Source organism: Hemitrygon akajei, chromosome 15, assembly GCF_048418815.1.
Source record: "Hemitrygon akajei chromosome 15, sHemAka1.3, whole genome shotgun sequence".
In the NCBI taxonomy this organism is placed as follows: domain Eukaryota; kingdom Metazoa; phylum Chordata; class Chondrichthyes; order Myliobatiformes; family Dasyatidae; genus Hemitrygon; species Hemitrygon akajei.
In genome coordinates, this window is record NC_133138.1 from 11,362,238 (window position 1) to 11,379,334 (window position 17,097).

At 41.7% G+C, this 17,097-nt stretch overlaps 1 protein-coding gene across 1 annotated transcript in view; it reads right to left on the minus strand.

The window, feature by feature from the left end:
- Positions 1–5,967, minus strand: part of LOC140739538 (uncharacterized) — a 51,408-nt gene extending 45,441 nt beyond the window's left edge. The window contains exons 1-2 of the mRNA XM_073067938.1: positions 5,868–5,967; positions 230–334 (exon numbers count right to left, since the gene is read on the minus strand). Of these exons, the coding sequence (XP_072924039.1) occupies positions 230–334; positions 5,868–5,967 (205 nt within the window). The remainder of the gene's footprint in view (positions 1–229; positions 335–5,867) is intronic.
- Between the last annotated feature and the right edge of the window lie 11,130 nt (positions 5,968–17,097).

A 17,097-nucleotide genomic window follows, 5' to 3' on the forward strand; every position in this document is an offset into this window, starting at 1 on the left:
AGTGGAAGAAAAAGTGCACTAACTCTTAAATGTTAATTGAAATGGTAAAATGGACAAAAATCAATAGGATGAAGTATTACTTCAGCATTTATTGTTAATACTGATTTGAGTGCCCATTAAGCAATACCTTCAGCATCAATACATCACTCTAGAATGAGAGTAAATCACAGATGAATAACTATTATTATCTACAATATTGTAAATACGTATATAATATCAATAACATTACTTCTCTTTCTGCCATCATGATAAGGGGAGGAACACCGGTTCGTCTGTGTATTTGCTTCTATGCCATTCCATTTTGATTTAACTTTAATATGAGGCATTATTGTTCCTGCAGATGAAGAAATAAAATTAGTCCCTAGATATTTCAAAGAAATAAGTAAACTATGTATACCATTTATTCTGCAAGGTTGGCAGCTTAGGTGCAACTCTTGAGATTTCCAGTCCTTCTGTACCTCACCTTATTTTTGAACTTCTTGAGAGACAACATGTAAAAATCAGAAATAGGAAACTATAAAAACTTGCTAGCTCAACCATAATTAATCAATGACCATGAATAAGGATAAATGACAATGATTTTGGACCTTTTACAAGAATACATCACAGCACCATAAATTGGATGCTGAGTCAAAAATGAAATGCAGAAGCATAGCCAAAAAAATTGAGCTCTCTAGAAGAATGACCAAAAGCTTGATTAAAAATGAACACTGCAGCAAGTACTAAAGCAAAGAAACATTTTGCAGAGTAAATTATTCAAACAGGACATCAATGGCAGGAAAAACCACCATTCACAAGTTCAAAGTAAATTTTATTATCAAAGACATATATGTCACCATATACAACCATGAGATTCATTTTCCTGCAGGCATACTCAGCAGATTTACAGAATAGTAACTATAACAGAATCAACGAAAGATCAAAAGGAATGCAGAAGACTACAAACTGTGCAAATATAAATAAATAGCAAAAAATAACAAGAACATGAGATAATGAGATGAAGAGACCTTAAAGTGAGATCATTGGTTGTGGGACCATCTCAATGGATGAACAAATGAGTGTAGTTATCCCCTTTTGTTTAAGAGTTTGATGGTTGAGGGGTCGTAACTGCTCTTGAACCTGGTGGTGTGACTTCTGAGGCTCTTGTACCTTCTACCTGATGGCAGTAGCAAGAAAAGAACATGGCCTGGGTGGTGGAGATCTCTGATGATGGATGCTGCTTTCCTACAATAGCATTCCATGTAGTTGTGCTCAATAGTTGGGAGGGATTTGCCCATGATGTACTAGGCTGAATCAAATACCTGTTTGTAGGATCTTCTTTTCAAAGGTATTGGTGTTTCCATAGCAGACCGCAATGCAGCCTGTCAATACACTCTATATGACACATCTATATAAGTTTGTTAAGGTTTTAGATGTCATGCCAAATATCCACATCTCCTAAGGAAGCAGAGGTGTTGCTGTGCTTTCTTTGCAATTGCACTTATGTTCTGGGTCCGGGACAGATACTCTGAAGAGTAACACCCAGGAATTTAAAGTTGCTAACCTCTGATCCTCCGATGAGGACTGGCTCATGGACCTCTGGTTTCCCTCTCCTGAAGTATACAACCAGTTGCTTGGTCTTCCTGACATTGAGTAAGAGGTTGTTCTTATGACACCACTAAGCCAAATTTTCAATCTCTCCACTGTATGCTGTTTCATTCCCTCCTTTGATTCGATCCACAACACTGGTGTCATCAGCAAACTTGAGTACGGTATTGGAGCTATGCAGAGGGCTAAGTACACAGCCCTGTGGTGCACCTGTGCTAATGGAGATCATAGAGGAGATGTTTTTGCCAATCTGAACTGACTGGGGTCTTCAAGTAAGGAAATCCAGTATCCAATTGCACAACGAAGTATTGAGGCCAAAGTCTTGGAATTTATTGGTTAGTTTTGACAAGATTATGATAGCAGAACAGATTAGAGACAAGGTTAAGAACTTTTCATCTGACACACTGCAGAAAAACGCAATACAAGATGCCATGGAGAACAAAGGACAAATTAGACTTCCTAAAATTGGAAACAAACAGCAGAGTTTAATGAAAGGATGGCGGAAAGGTAATTCAGCCAGCAGCAGAATATCCAAGTGAATACATATTCAGAGTTTGAAGAGTTTGAATGAGTTTCTTAAGAGTTGGTGGGGAGGAGGTCATGTTGGCATATAGGCAGATCAACTGATACTGTGAACATGTCAACAGATATTCCTTACAGTAGGATTACAACTAACTTCAGGATTGAAGAGACATTGGTTAAGACAATTCTGGTTAATTCTAAGGCAAACACAGGCTGAGAAAGAATATGAGGCCAGTCATTGTGGGTATGGAATTTGTATAAAATAGCTTTTCCTTCATAAGCTCATGGAACATTTTCTTTCATGATTTCCCAGGTTGGATAGTTATTGCAAAAACTATACCAAAAAGGCAACAACGTCACATGCAAGTCCAATAAATTGGCATTACTATTGGTTCAGAAGCAAGATCATTTTGTGCTTATTCCAAACCCGTTCTTATGTTTCTGACTTTTATATGTTACCAATATCAAACACGATCAGCCTCCAACCCCACACACCTTCACCTCATTGCCGCCTGTTTCCTTATTTATCTTAGTTCTCTAAACTGCATCATTTCTCTAACATCCAATTATTTACCAAACTTTTGACACCCCTTTCGGTATCTTCTTTTGTGATACTTCCTATTCCTCCCCCCCCCCCCACCCTGTCTATTTTAGTGGTGGGGGGAATCCGTGAACAGAGTTCTGATGTTTGGAAGAACAAATGTTTGTGCTTGATGGAATAGTGAATGGGTGAAGCAAAGCTGAAAACTCAAGAAATTTTTATTAAGATACTGTTGGAGCAGGAAAAGAATCCAACGGTTAAGACCTCCTCATTGCTATTGGACAGATGAAAGTGAAGTAAGCAAAGACAATCCTATGGAGCTGAAAACCAGGATGGTGCTAAGAGTTTGAGGAAGCATAAAACCCAGTCTGATCACAGAGAACAGTGCTTGTCTCTTTTCTTTCATTTCGGTGCTTTGGGAAGAACAGCAAGCTAAGTTCAAATGTGATTGTTGAAAAAAAAGTGAATTTTGGTGGTAATAACACTTAAAGAATGTGAAGAATCAAGCACTGCCAAAGAAATACAGCTTGCAAGGTTCAACGATTTTTAAAAAAAAAGAAAGTGGGAGTTATTTATTTGGTTAAAAGGGTCAATAAGAATAGACAACAAACAAAGGATATTTCAGGGTTCTAATTTAGGATCCCTGTGTGATGATATTGGGTTTACTGACTGAGAAGTTATAAACTCAAAGGCTTTAAGACTTAGCCAATATACATAACCATGAGTACTCTCACTATCTAAAGGAAGATTATACTGTAACTAGCCAATCTTCAAAAGCTACTTCTGCATTTAATCCCCATGGCAAGTTTAGTTGCCAACACCCACTATTAGAGCGATGGGTCCCCTCTTCCAGCTAACAAAGTAGTTTAAAACACAGTTCATTTCTTTACAGAGACACACATTTAAATCCGCATGTTCGTAATACACATTTAAAACTCAGAGTTCTATCTTAAGCATTTCCAAATCTCAGAGAATTTCTATCTTATCATGAATCATTGTATCATTACCTTACATCTTGAAACATAAAACATTTTCAAATTATAAATCGTTTCTAAAACACAAAGTGTTAAGGATTTCTTAAACTTAAAGGATAAACCACTTTTTAAAAAGTATTTCTTAAATTCCAAAACTCAGGTACAATTCCAAAAACTAAAAAGCCACCAACAAGTTGCAGAAAAACAAATTGTCTGTCACAGAAACCAAAGCTGGATGATTGAATTCTTGCTCACCGTGTTTCTTCCATGCTGCCTGATGTTCTTCACTCCATTCCTAATAATCCTGAATTGCTCTCTGCATTTATGCAGTTTCTCTCCCACTTGCGTGACTTCACAAGCATATGAAATTTCCTCAAATGTCTTCTTAACACAAGTGCTCGAAAAACACTTTTGGAGACATAGCCCTTAGCAATAAATTCTGTAAAGCTAACATTCTGAGCACATTAAACCTTTTCAACTATAAATACATCAGTTATTGATACTAAATAATATTATCCATTGATTCTGCAAGCTTCCTTGAACTAAGCAACTTAAGAGTCAGTTTGTCTGTTTGAAACAAACCAAACAATCCATTTCTTATACTCTATGATCGAGCAATAACAAAACAGGCACAATGACTAGCATCTGACTTCTCACAGAGCTTGATTGCAAAGCTATCCCATAGGGTACTTTTTTCAATTTTAAGCCAATTACTGCTTTTAAGAACGAAGAGTGACTTCCATTTACTACCAGAGACTAAAACTGTTAGTTTACTTCAATCTGTTTTTAATCTTACAAGCAGCACTTCCTATTAGATAGCAAGTTGAGCAAAAAAAACGAGGGAATTTCTGTCACATCTGCATGACTTAGTATCCTGCATGTAATTATCCAAGTTTTGTGAAGTCTACTATTGCATTCTTTCATGTTCTGTGACATTCAATTTCCTTGAGCCCAGTGTTTTGGTTATGGAAAGCAATTGTTTATTTCAATGATCATGAGTCAATAACAGATATTGATAGATGTGGGGTTGCCATATGATATTCATCAGACACACTACAAAATAAGGTATGTACAGCTATAGCAGATAAATTCAGTTTTGCAACCACAAAAACATTTAAATCAATTAATCCTCCTTGTCCTTAGTGCTCCAGATAATCTTACTTCCACATCGCTTCACGTAACCAAATATGAAACGTCAGCTTCCCTTTAAAATCGGCAATGTACATTCTTACTGTTTTGGTAGAAGTTTCGCCATTTTCCATTCTTTGGCATTGAAGTTAATGTGGTCATTTCAATACTTACTCCCTTGTTCTGTCTCACCACAAACAGAACATTTTCCCCATCTCAATCCTAAACACTTAGGGTCTCTCCTGGATAAACAAAGAGGAACTTTGCAGTCTCTCCTGACCAGACAGTATGCATCCTTATTTGAGGACTGAAGGGTACAGCTTTGTGGGCCGAAGGGCCTGTACTGTATTGTGTATTGAATGTATGGGAGCGGAGAGGACTCAGCCTTACCACCAAGCTGAAGGTCTACTGAGCAGTGGTTCTCACCATCCTCCTCTATGCCAGCGAGACCTGGACTGTCTACAGCAGACACGCTAAACAGCTCAACCACTTCCACTTGAGCTGCCTCCGCAGACTTCCCCACGTACGATGGCAGGACAAAGTCCCAGACACGGAGGTCCTGGAGCGGGCTAGCACCCACAGCGTCTACACCCTCCTACAGAAAGCCCAAGCCAGACGGGCTGGCCATGTCGTCAGGATGTCTGACAGTCGACTACCAAAACAGCTGCTGTATGGAGAGCTGAGCCAGGGCAAGCGCTCAGTTGGAGGGCAGAAGAAACGTTTCAAAGTGTCCCTCAAAGACCTCAGCATCAATCCCAGTAGCTGGGAATCGCTTGCTCTGGACCGCCCAACCTGGTGGAGCAGGACCACTAAAGGAGCGTATGCAGAGGCTCAGGCTCCAGCTACCTCCACTTCCACTGCAGCACCTACCCTCATGTGGGCGAGCTTTCAGGGCCCAGTCACCTCCGGACCCCACAGTCACAAACCCTCCACCTGACAGAAGTCGTGGTCGTCTTCGACTCCGAAGGGCGAACAACATTGTACTATAGGTTTTCTAAAATAAAACCAGGGTGTACTTGGTTCGACGTCTGCATGCATCTTAAGGATAGACGAAGCTTTCCCACCTTCAGTTTCCCGGCTGAAACCATACAATCTCGGCGGACAAACATATTTACCAAATCGGGCACGCTTTCCAAGCCGCCACACCCGCCCCCAGCGGCCCGCCCGGCTCCACGCCAGTCCGACCACGCCCCACGGCCCGCGCCGGCGCGTCATCAACGTACCCGGTCGCGCGCTGCATCACCTGCGTCATCAACGTACCCGGTCGCGTGCTGCATCACCTGCGTCATCAACGTACCCGGTCGCGTGCTGCATCACCTGCGTCATCGGACATTCGTGCCGGGACGGGAGCCGCTGCTTTGTGCAAAGCGATGCCCTCGGCTGACGCGGAGTTAGTTTCTGCTCAGACCTAAAACGATGGGATCAAAAGTAAACCAAACGAAGTCTGCTCGGCGAAGCAATCACTTCATGAACATAGATAGATAGATACTTTATTCATCCCCATGGGGAAATTCAACTTTTTTTTCCAATGTCCCATACACTTGTTGTAGCAGAACTAATTACATACATACTACTAATTACAGAACGTTCTTTTATTTCAATTAATAGCCCCATATCCCTTGATTCTCCAGGAGATGATCTCAGCTTCGAAAGCGAATTGGAATGCTTTAAGTTTACAGTGATAATGGATTGAATGCTGTAATAGATATACTCAGTACCAATCGGGAAATGGGTTTCTCTTCTGAGATAATGCTGCACCAGTTAATTTACTAGAGTGGGCATTTCTCATACTGAATTAAAGACGAAATGGAAATGATGAGGCTTCTTTTTTGTCTTCACTGAAACATTTGGAATGTCTCTCTCCAACCGGACTGAATCCATTAAATTATGTGGGTTGACATCAACAACTTGCTCGAGTTACCAAGTGATGACCATTCAAGTGCACTATTAGCAAGCGATCAAGAGGAGAAAAGACTTTAATGCTAAGGAAGGGGAATTTAAAAAAAAAAATCTTTAGTCCTCTAAATCCACAATGGTGAAAAATACATAGATTGAAACCTATGGAGAATCTATTAAACTAATCCACAACTGTTTATCATTGAAAACTTTGCAAATCAAGCAATGGTAGATTTAAAAGTTGAACAACACCTTATATAGCGGCTGGGTAGCCTCCAACCTGATGGCATGAACATTGACTTCTCTAACTTCCATTAATGCCCCTCCTCCCCTTCTTACCCCATCTCTGACATATTTAGTTGTTTGCCTGTTCTCCATCTCCCTCTGGTGCTCCTCCCCCCGTCCCCCGCCTCCTTTCTTTCTCCTGAGGCCTCCCGTCCCATGATCCTTTCCCTTCTCCAGCTCTGTATTACTTTCGCCAATCACCTTTCCAACTCTTAGCTTCATCCCACCTGCTCTGGTCTTCTCCTATCATTTTGCATTTCCCCCTCCCCCCACTACTTTCAAATCTCTTACTATCTTTCCTTTCAGTTAGTCCTGACGAAGGGTCTCGGCCTGAAACGTCGACAGTGCTTCTCCCTATAGATGCTGCCTAGCCTGCTGTGTTCCACCAGCATTTTGTGTGAATGGTAGATTTACTGAGCTTCCAAAGTTCAAAGTAAATTTATTATCAATATTGTTAAATGTCACCATATATACTACCTTGAGATTCATTTCTTGCAGACACTTATAAGAAAATAAAGAATTTATGAAAGAAAACTAAACCAACTGTCTGTGCTGAATAGACTATAAGATATAGGAGCAGAAATAGGCAATTTATCCCATTGAGTCTGCTCTGCCATTTTATTATTGCTAATCCATTGAAACTGGGTCCCTCTCAGCCTCAGTCTCCTGCTTTCTCCCGTACCTCTTCATGCCTTGACTAATCAAAGGTCTAATGAACTCTGCCTTAAGTATACCCAGTGACTTGGCCTCTAAAGCCACCTGTGGTAACAAATGTCACAGATTCACTGGCTAAAGAAAGGCCTCCTCATCTGCATTCTAAAAGGATGCCGCTCTATTCTGAGGCTGTGTCCTCTGGTCTTAGACTCTCCCACCATAGAAAACATTCTCACCACATTCACAATATCCTCTATTGAGGCCTTTCAACATTCGATATGTTTCAATGAGATCCCATCTCAATCCCCTGAACTCCAATGAGTGCAGGCCCAGAGCCATAAAATGCTCCTCATATGATAAGCCTTTCAATCCTGGAATCGTTCTTGTGAACCCCCTTTGAACCCTATCCAATGTCAGCACATTCTTTCTTAGATAAGGGGCCCAAAACTGCTCACATTCTCCAAATGAGGCCTCACCGGTCGGTGCCTTATAAAGCCTCAACATTATATCCTTGCTTTTATATTCTAGTCCTCCCAAAATGAATGTTAACATTGCGTTTGCATTCATCACCACTGACTTAACCTGCAAGTTAACCGTTAGGGAATCCTGCACCAGAACTCCCAAGTTCCTTTGCACCTCAGTTTTTTTTAATTGTATTTTCTCTCCATTTAGAAAATAATCAACCCTTTTATGTTTTCTTGCAAAGTACCTGACCATACACTTCCCACTGTATTCCATTTCCCACTTCTTTGTCCATTCTCCTAATCTGCCTGTGACCTTCTGCATCCTCTCTGCTTCCTCAACACTACCTGCCCCTCCACTTATCTTTGTATCATCCACAAACATGGCCACAAAGCCATCAATTCCCTCATCTAATTAATTGATATATAAGATGAAAAGATGCAGTCCGAAGACAGACCCCTGTGGAACACTTCTAGTTACCAGCAGCCAACCAGAAAAGACTCCATTTATTCCCACTTTGCCTCCTGCCAATCAACCAATGCTCTATCCATGCTAGTATCCTTCCTGTAATACCATTGGCTCTTAACTTGTTATGCAGCCTCACGAGTGTCACCTTGTCAAAGGGCTTCTGAGAATCCAAGTACACAACATCAATAGATTCTCCTTTTTCTATCCTGCTTGTTATTTCTTCAAAGATTTCCAGCAGATTTGTTAAGCAAGATTTTCCCTTAAGGAAACCATGCTGACTTTGACCTATTTTATCATGTGCATCTGAAACCACATCTTCACAATCAATTTCAACATTTTCCCAACCACTGAGGTCAGACTAACTGGCCTATAATATCCTTTCTTCTACGTCTCTCCCTTGTTGAAGAGTAGAGTGATATTTGCAATTTTCCAGTCCTCCAGAGCCATGCCAGTATCTAGTGTTCCTTGAAAGGTCATTACTACTGCCTCTACAATCTCTTCAACCATCACTTGCAGAACCCTAGGGTGTAGACCATTTGGTCCAGGTGACTTACCTACCTTCAAACCTTGCAGTTTCCTGAGCACCTTCTTCCTAGTAATGGCAACTTCGCTCTCTTCTGCCCCCGACACTGTCAAACTTCTGGCATTCTGCTGATGTCTTCCACAGAGAAGACTGATGTAAAACACTTATTCAGTTCATCCGCCATTTTCTTGTACCCCATTACCACCCCCCAGTGTCATTTTCTAGCAATCCAATATCTACTCTCATCTCTCTATTTCACTTCATGTATCTGAAGGAACTTCTGGTATCCTCTTCGATATTACTGGCAAGCTTACCTTCATATTTCATCTTTTCCTTCTTTATGACCTTTTTTAGTTGCCTTTTGTTGGTTCTTAAAGGCTTCCCAATCTCTAACTTCCCACCAATATTTGCTCTACTTATTGTCCTCCCTTTGGCTTTTTGTTGGCTTTGACTTCTTTTGTCAACCATAATCATGTTATCCTGTCTTTAGAACACTTCTTCTTTGGAATATGTATCATTGCTGTGCCTTCCAAATTGCTCCCAGAAACTCTAGCCACAACTCAGCTGCCTTCATCCCTGCTGGTGGCCCTTTCAGATCAATTTTGGTCCACACCTCTCTCATGCCTCTGTAATTCCCTTTACTCCACTGTAATACTGATATATCAGACTTTATTTTCTCCCTCTCAAACCGCAGGGTGAAATCTATCATATTATGATCACTATCTCTTCAGGGTTCATTTACCTTAAGTTCCTTAAGCAAATCAAGTTCATTACACAATACACAATCCATTCCTTAAGCTCTCTAATCTATTCTGGTTCATTGCACAACACCCAATCCAGAACAGCTGATTCCTCTGGTGGGCTCAACCAGGAGCTGCTCTAAAAGGCCAACTCATATGCATTTTACAAATTCCCCTCTTGGGATCCAGCAGCAGCCTAGTTTTACCTGCATATTGAAATCCCCCGTGACTATTGTAACTTTGTCCTTTTGACGTGTATTTTCTATGTCCCATCATAATATGAAGACCACATTTTTGCTTCTGTTTGAAGGACTGTATATAACTCCGATCAGAGTCTTTTTAATCTTGCAGTTTCTCAACTCTACTGACCACAACTGCACACCTTCCAATCCCATGTCACCTCTTTCTACCAATTTGATTTTATATTTTTACCAACAGAGTCATGCCAGCCCTCGGCCTACCTGACTGTCCTTTTGATACAATGAGTAGCCTTGAACATTAAGCTCCTAGTTATAATCTACAATTCAGTAATGCCCACAACATCATACATGCTGATTTGTAACTGCTACAAGTTCATTTCCAGAATCTGTATACTGCATGCATTGAGTATTAGTCCTGTATTCATCACCCTTATGATTTTGTCCCCTTTTTACATTGCAACTCATCCCGTTGACTGCAATCTTGCTCTACATTCAGCTTCTCCTTGCTAGCAATCTTACTACACACTGCCTCTGTTTATAAAACAACTACCCCATCCTCAGCCCTATCATTCCATTTCCCATCCCCTTCCCAAATTAGCTTAAATCCTCCCGAATGGTTCTCGCAAACCTGCTCACAAGGATATTGATCCCCCTCAGGTTCAGGTGTAACCCGTCCCTTTTGTTCAGGTTGTCCCTTCCTCAGAAGAGACCCTAATGATTCAGACATCGGAACCCCTGCACCAGTTCCTCAGCCATGCATTCATCTGCCAAATCACCATATTCTTACTCTCACCAGCACATGACACAGGCAGCAATCCAGAAATTACCACCCTGGAGTTCCTGCTTTTCAGCTTTCCATGCTCCCTGAAGTCTCTCTTCCGTACCTCCTCAGGTTTCCTACCTGTGTCATTGGTGCCGGTGTGTATCAAGACTTCAGGCTGCTCACCCTCCCCCCTTTAGAATGCCATGCACCCCGTCCAAGATATCCATGACCCTGGCACCTGGGAGGCAACATACCATCTGGGCATCTCTATTGCGGCCACAGAATCTCGTCTCTATTCTTCTAACTATGGAAACTCATATCACTCAGCAGTCCTCTTCACTGCTCTTCTTTTCTGATCCATAGCTGGAATGTCTCCCTGTAAATGCCCCTACTGTGTGAATACAGAAATCCTCAACTTACTAGCCACACAGTGCTAGTGTTCTGCTGATAATGCACCTTATGGAGTCCAACAGTTGGTTGGAAATTTGCTATAAATGCCTAGGAGCAATGCGTAATTAAATTGATTTTCTTTAAGGTTTTAATCGTTTTAAGTGTTTCAATTTCTGAAGCAAATACTTTAAAACATTTTCAATCACTTTATTATTAATTTTTAATACCTTTAGAATGTATTTGAACTTTCACAGTACATGATACTTTTGAGTCAGCTATTGAATTCTAGGGCATGGTTGTCAATGTTACTCTGCAGTTTTGAGGGAAAGACTACTGAAAGCCCACTCATGGGACAGAATTATTTTGATCAAGGCTCTGATTGGCTGACCACTGGCAAGAACCACTATTCCAAATTCTTTCTTAGTCTCACTACCTGTACTTCCATCATATTAAAAAAATTCATATGCTTTCTGTACTTTTCACATCTTTCCAGAGGCACACGGTAACTTCCTTACCAAAGTTGCATCTAATCCCTCCTCCTTCAGGGTCTGCACTAAGCTATTCCTCTATTAGATTGGGATATACATTTGAAATCATCCTGGTTCCTTCCTTATTCAATTTCTCCTTAATAAAAATTACTTCACTGTTACACCTCTCGGCCTCATAATTTCACATGCTCACCATCTGGTACGGGCGGGGTGTTGCTGCACAGGACTGAATTAAGCTGCAGAACTGTAAAATTAGTCAACTCCATCATGGGCACTAGTCTCTGTAGCATCCAAGCTTCAAGGAGCGGTGCCTCAAAAATGCAGTGCCATCATTAAGGACCCCCATCATCCAGGATATGCAATTTTCTCATTGCTGCCATCAGGAAGGAGGTACAGAAGCCTCAAGACACACACTCAGTGTATCAGGAGCAGCTTCTTCCCCTCTGCCATCTGATTTCTGCATGGACATTAAAACCATGAACACTAACTCACTACTTCTTTATTTCTAATCTTTTGCACTAAATATTTAATTTAGCTATTTAATATATATCTATATATTATGTATTACATTGAACTGTTGCTGCAAAGTTAACAAATTACTCGACAAATGCCAATGACATTAAACGTGATTCTGATTCTGACAAAAATTGACCACTTCCTGAAATGTCTGTTCTAAACTTGTTACCATCTACCCTTGAAACTGGTTTCTTTAGCTTATCCACAATTTATGTTAAATTGTTCATTTTGTTTATTCTGTTATTCCTTTAATCACAAATCATACCCATATCTGCACCCTACCTGGTAAACTATGAAGTTTTCTGAACAACTCACCTCTTTTCAGTTCCTTTAAGGCATTCATTTAAACACGTCCTTAATGAATGTTCATGCCTATTGTCTTCAATGTGGCTTCATGGCAAACATTGACAACTCTCCTGTGAACTTCTTTGCGACATCTTAATATACAAGCAAATCCTATCAGTTCTTATGAAGGGTCTTTGAATCAAAAAGTTAACCGTTTTGTTTCCAAGACTGCTGTTTGACTTGCAAAATGCTTTCAGTTTTTCTGTTTGAGTATTGTTATGCCCTCGGCCCCCTCCTTTGTGAGAATCGCAAGAGCCCTAGTCAAGGAGGGGTCAACTGACCCAAGAGGGGGAGAGATGTGCGGAAGACCACGTTCTCCCGAGAAGCAGAATAAAGGCGACATTGACTATTGTCTCATGGAGACCACGTGAAAAGCCCTCGGGCAAAGTGGGCTGGTTGAGAGAGAGATCGCATCACCTGCAACCTGATTGACACCTGCGATCCCGTGAAGAAGTATAAAGGAGGGTCTGAGGGGGGGACAACCCTCAGACGCACCAAGGAGACACCAAGGAAGCACGATACCGATTCCCGTGGGAGCAGGAAGCCATTTTGAAGGAAGCCACGTGCGTTAGGTTCCAAATTTTGAATCTGTGGCTAGAACCATCGGAAGACCGCTTTTAACTAACAACGGGGAAGCCTGCTCCCCTGATTCCAAGGATTTGCTCTGTAAAGACAACGGGCAAGTGTTTATCTTTTCTCAACCATCTCTCTCTCTCCCCAATGTGAAACCCCAGCGGTTCCCAAAATGGGAAAGCCTGCAGCCTTCTGAGTGACTCTTTATATTTCAATTGGACTCAGTATTATCCCCTAGACAACTGTAGAGCTTATTTCTGATTGATTATTATTACACCGGTGTTTTAGATTGAGTTTTGATGATGTATATGATCTGAATGTTTTGTATTAACCATACGTTTGTGCCCCTTTTTGAATAAAACGTTTGAAAATAGTAGCATCCGACTCAGCTGATCCCGCTATCTTTGCTGGTAAGTTACCTGGTTACGAGGTTACGTAACAGTATTAAATGTTGGTTTTCAGTCAGATCTGAGTGCCTTCAATTAAAGAAACAGAAACTTAAAATGAAGTGCAGCAAGTAAATAGGAAGGAACTGAAATATTTGCCTTTCCTACAAGCGCGATAGTGTGCCAGCGCCATACATATTACCGCCTGACCCCATCCGAAAGCTGAGTCTGGCAGAAGAAAAGTGGATAAGTGTTACTCTCAATCCAAACTGATGAAAGTTCACCCAACTATGGTATTGTCCTCACCAGTAGTGAAGACCAAGAAGGTATGAACAAGGGAAGCAAAGGAACGTGTACAGGATTGCTTTGAATCGGGGGTCTGGACTGTATTCAGGGATTCTTCCATGAACCTGGATGAGTATGCTGCAGTAGTTAATGGCTTCATTAAAACCTGTGTGGATGAGTGTGTACCTACAAAGACTTACTGTGCATTCCCAAACCCAAAGCAGTGGATGAACCAGGAGGTACATCGTCTGCTAAAGGCTAGATCTGTGGCATTCAAGGTTGGTGACCCAGGCCTGTACCAGAAAATAAGGTATGATTTATGGAGGGCAAAGAGACAATTTTCAATGAGGTTGGAGGCTAAATCAGATGTACAACTCTGGCAGGGTTTGCAACCTACAAAGCGAAACGCAATAGTATGAATGGCAGTGATGCTTCACTACCAGATGAACTGAACACCTTGAAGCCCACTTTGAAAGGGTGAAGATCGTTGGTGCACCTGATGACCCTGTGATCTCTGTCTCAGAGGCCGATATTAGGCTGTCTCTAAAGAGAGTGAACCCTCACAAGGCAGAAGGCCCCGATGGAGTACCTGGTAAGGCTCTGAAAACCTGTGCCAACCAACTGGCGAGTGTATTCAAGGATATTTTCAACCTCTTACTATTATGGGTGGAAGTTCCCACTTGCTTTATTTACTGCAGGATTTATGAACATATGGAGAGGTATATTATGATTAGGAATAGTCAACATGGCTTTGTCAAGGGCAGGTCGTGACTTACGAGCCTGATTGAATTTTTTGAGGATGTGACTAAACACATTGATGAAGGAAGAGTAGTGATGTAGTGTACATGGATTTCAGCAAGGCATTTGATAATGTACCTCATGCAAGGCATATTGAGAAAGTAAGGAGGCATGGGATCTAAGGGGACATTGCTTTGTGGATCGAGAACTGGCTTGCCCACAGAAGGGAAAGAGTAGTTGTAGATGGGTCATATTCTGCATGGAGGTTGGGCACCAGTGGTGTGCCTCAGGGATCTGTTCTGGGACCCTTACTCTTTGTGATTTTTATAAATGACCTGAATGAGGAAGTGGAGGGATGGGTTAGTAAGTTTGCTGATGACACAAAAATTGGAGGGGTTGTGGGTAGTGTGGAGGGCTGTCAGAGGTTACAGCAGGACATTGATAGGATGCAAAACTGGGCTGAGAAGTGGCAGATGGAGTTCAACCCAGGTAAGTGTGGTGGTTCATTTTGTTAGGTCAACTATGTATAGTATTAATGGTAAGACTCCTGGCAGTGTGGAGGATCAGAGGATCTTGGGGTCTGAGTCCATAGGACGCTCAAAGCAGCTGTGCAGATTGACTCTATGGTTAAGCAGACATATGGTGTATTGGACTTCATCGATCGTGGAATTGAATTTAGGAGCTGAGAGGTAATGTTGCAGCTATATAGGACCCTGGTCAGACCCCACTTGGAGTACTGTGCTCAGTTTTGGTCACCTCACTACAGGAAGGATGTGGAAGCCATAGAAAGGGTGCAGAGGAGAATTACAAGGATGTTGCCTGGATTGGGGTGCATGCCTTATGAAAACAGATTGAATGAACTCGGCCTTTTCTCCTTGGAGTGACAAAGGATGAGGTGTGACCTGATAGAGGTGTACAAGATGATGAGAGGCATTGATCATGTGAATAGTCAGAGGCTTTTTCCCCAGGGCTGAAATGGTTGCTACAAGAGGATACAGGTTTAAGGTGCTGCAGAGTAGTTACAGAGGAGATGTCAGGGGTAAGTTTTTTACTCAGGGAGTGGTGAGTGCGTGGAATGGGCTGCCAGCAATGGTGGTGGAGGCAGATACAATAGTGTCTTTTAAGAGACTTTTGGATAGGTACATGGAGCTTAGAAAAATAGAGGGCTATGGCTAAGCCTAGTAAGTTCTAAGGTAGGAACATGTTTGGCACAACTTTGTGGGCCGAAGGGCCTGCATTGTGCTGCAGGTTTTCTATATTTTCTATGTTTTATGCTTCAATAAGGTAACAATTATACCAGTGTCTAAGAAGAATAATGTGAGCTGCCTTAATGACTATCACTCGGTAGCACTCACATCTGCAGTGATGAAATGCTTTGAGAGGTTGGTCATGACTAGACTGAACTCCTGCCTCAGCAAAGACCTGGACCCATTGCAATTTGCCTATCGCCACAATAGGTCAATGGCAGATGCAATCTCAATGGCTCTTCACACGGCTTTAGACCACCTGGACAACACAAACACATATGTCAGGATGCTGTTCATCAACTATAGCTCAGAATTTAATACTATCATTCCCACAATCCTGATTGAGAAGTTGCAGAACCTGGGCCTATGTATCTCCTTCTGCAATTGGATCCTTGACTTCCTAACTGGAAGACCACAATCTATGCAGATTGGTGATAACATCTCCTCCTCGATCAACACTGCTGTAGCTCAGGGGTGTGTGCTTAGCCCATTGCTCTACTCTCTATATACCCATGACTGTGTGGCTAGGCATAGCTCAAATATCACCTATAAATTTGCTGATGATACAACCATTGTTGGTAGAATCTCAGATGGTGATGACAGGGCGTACAAGAGCGAGATATGCCAACTAGTGGAGTGGTGCCACAGTAACAACCTGGCACTCAACGTCAGTAAGATGAAAGAGCTGATTGTGGACTTCAGGAAGGGTAAGATGAAGGAACACATACCAATCTTCATAGAGGGATCAGAAGTGGAGAGTGTGAGCAGTTTCAAGTTCCTGGGTGTCAAGATCTCTGAGGATCTAACCTGGTCCCAACATATCAATGCAGTTATGAAGAAAGCAAGATAGTGACTATACTTCATTAGGAGTTTGAAGGGATGTGGTATGTCAACAAGTACAGTCTAAAACTTATATAGTTGTACCATGGAGAACATCCTGACAGGCTGAATCACTGCCTGGTATGGAGGGGCTACTGCACAGGACTGAAAGAAGCTGCAGAGGGTTTTGAATTTAGACAGTCCATCTTGGGTACTAATCTACAAAGTACCAGGACATCTTCAAGGAGCGGTGTCTCAGAAAGGCAGCATCCATTATTAAGGACCTCCAGCACCCAGGGCATGCCCTTTTCTCACTGTTATCTGAACCCGGAAGGCACGCACTCCGCAATTCAGGAACAACTTCTTCCCCTCTGCCATCTGATTCCTAAATGGACATTGAACCCTTGGACACTACCTCACTTTATTAGTATATATTATTTCTGTGTTTTGCACAGTTTTTAATCTATTCAATATACGGATACTGTAATTTATTTATTTATTATTATTTTATTTTGTTTTTTTTCTTTTACCTTATGTATTGCATTGAACTGCTGCTGCTAAGTTAAC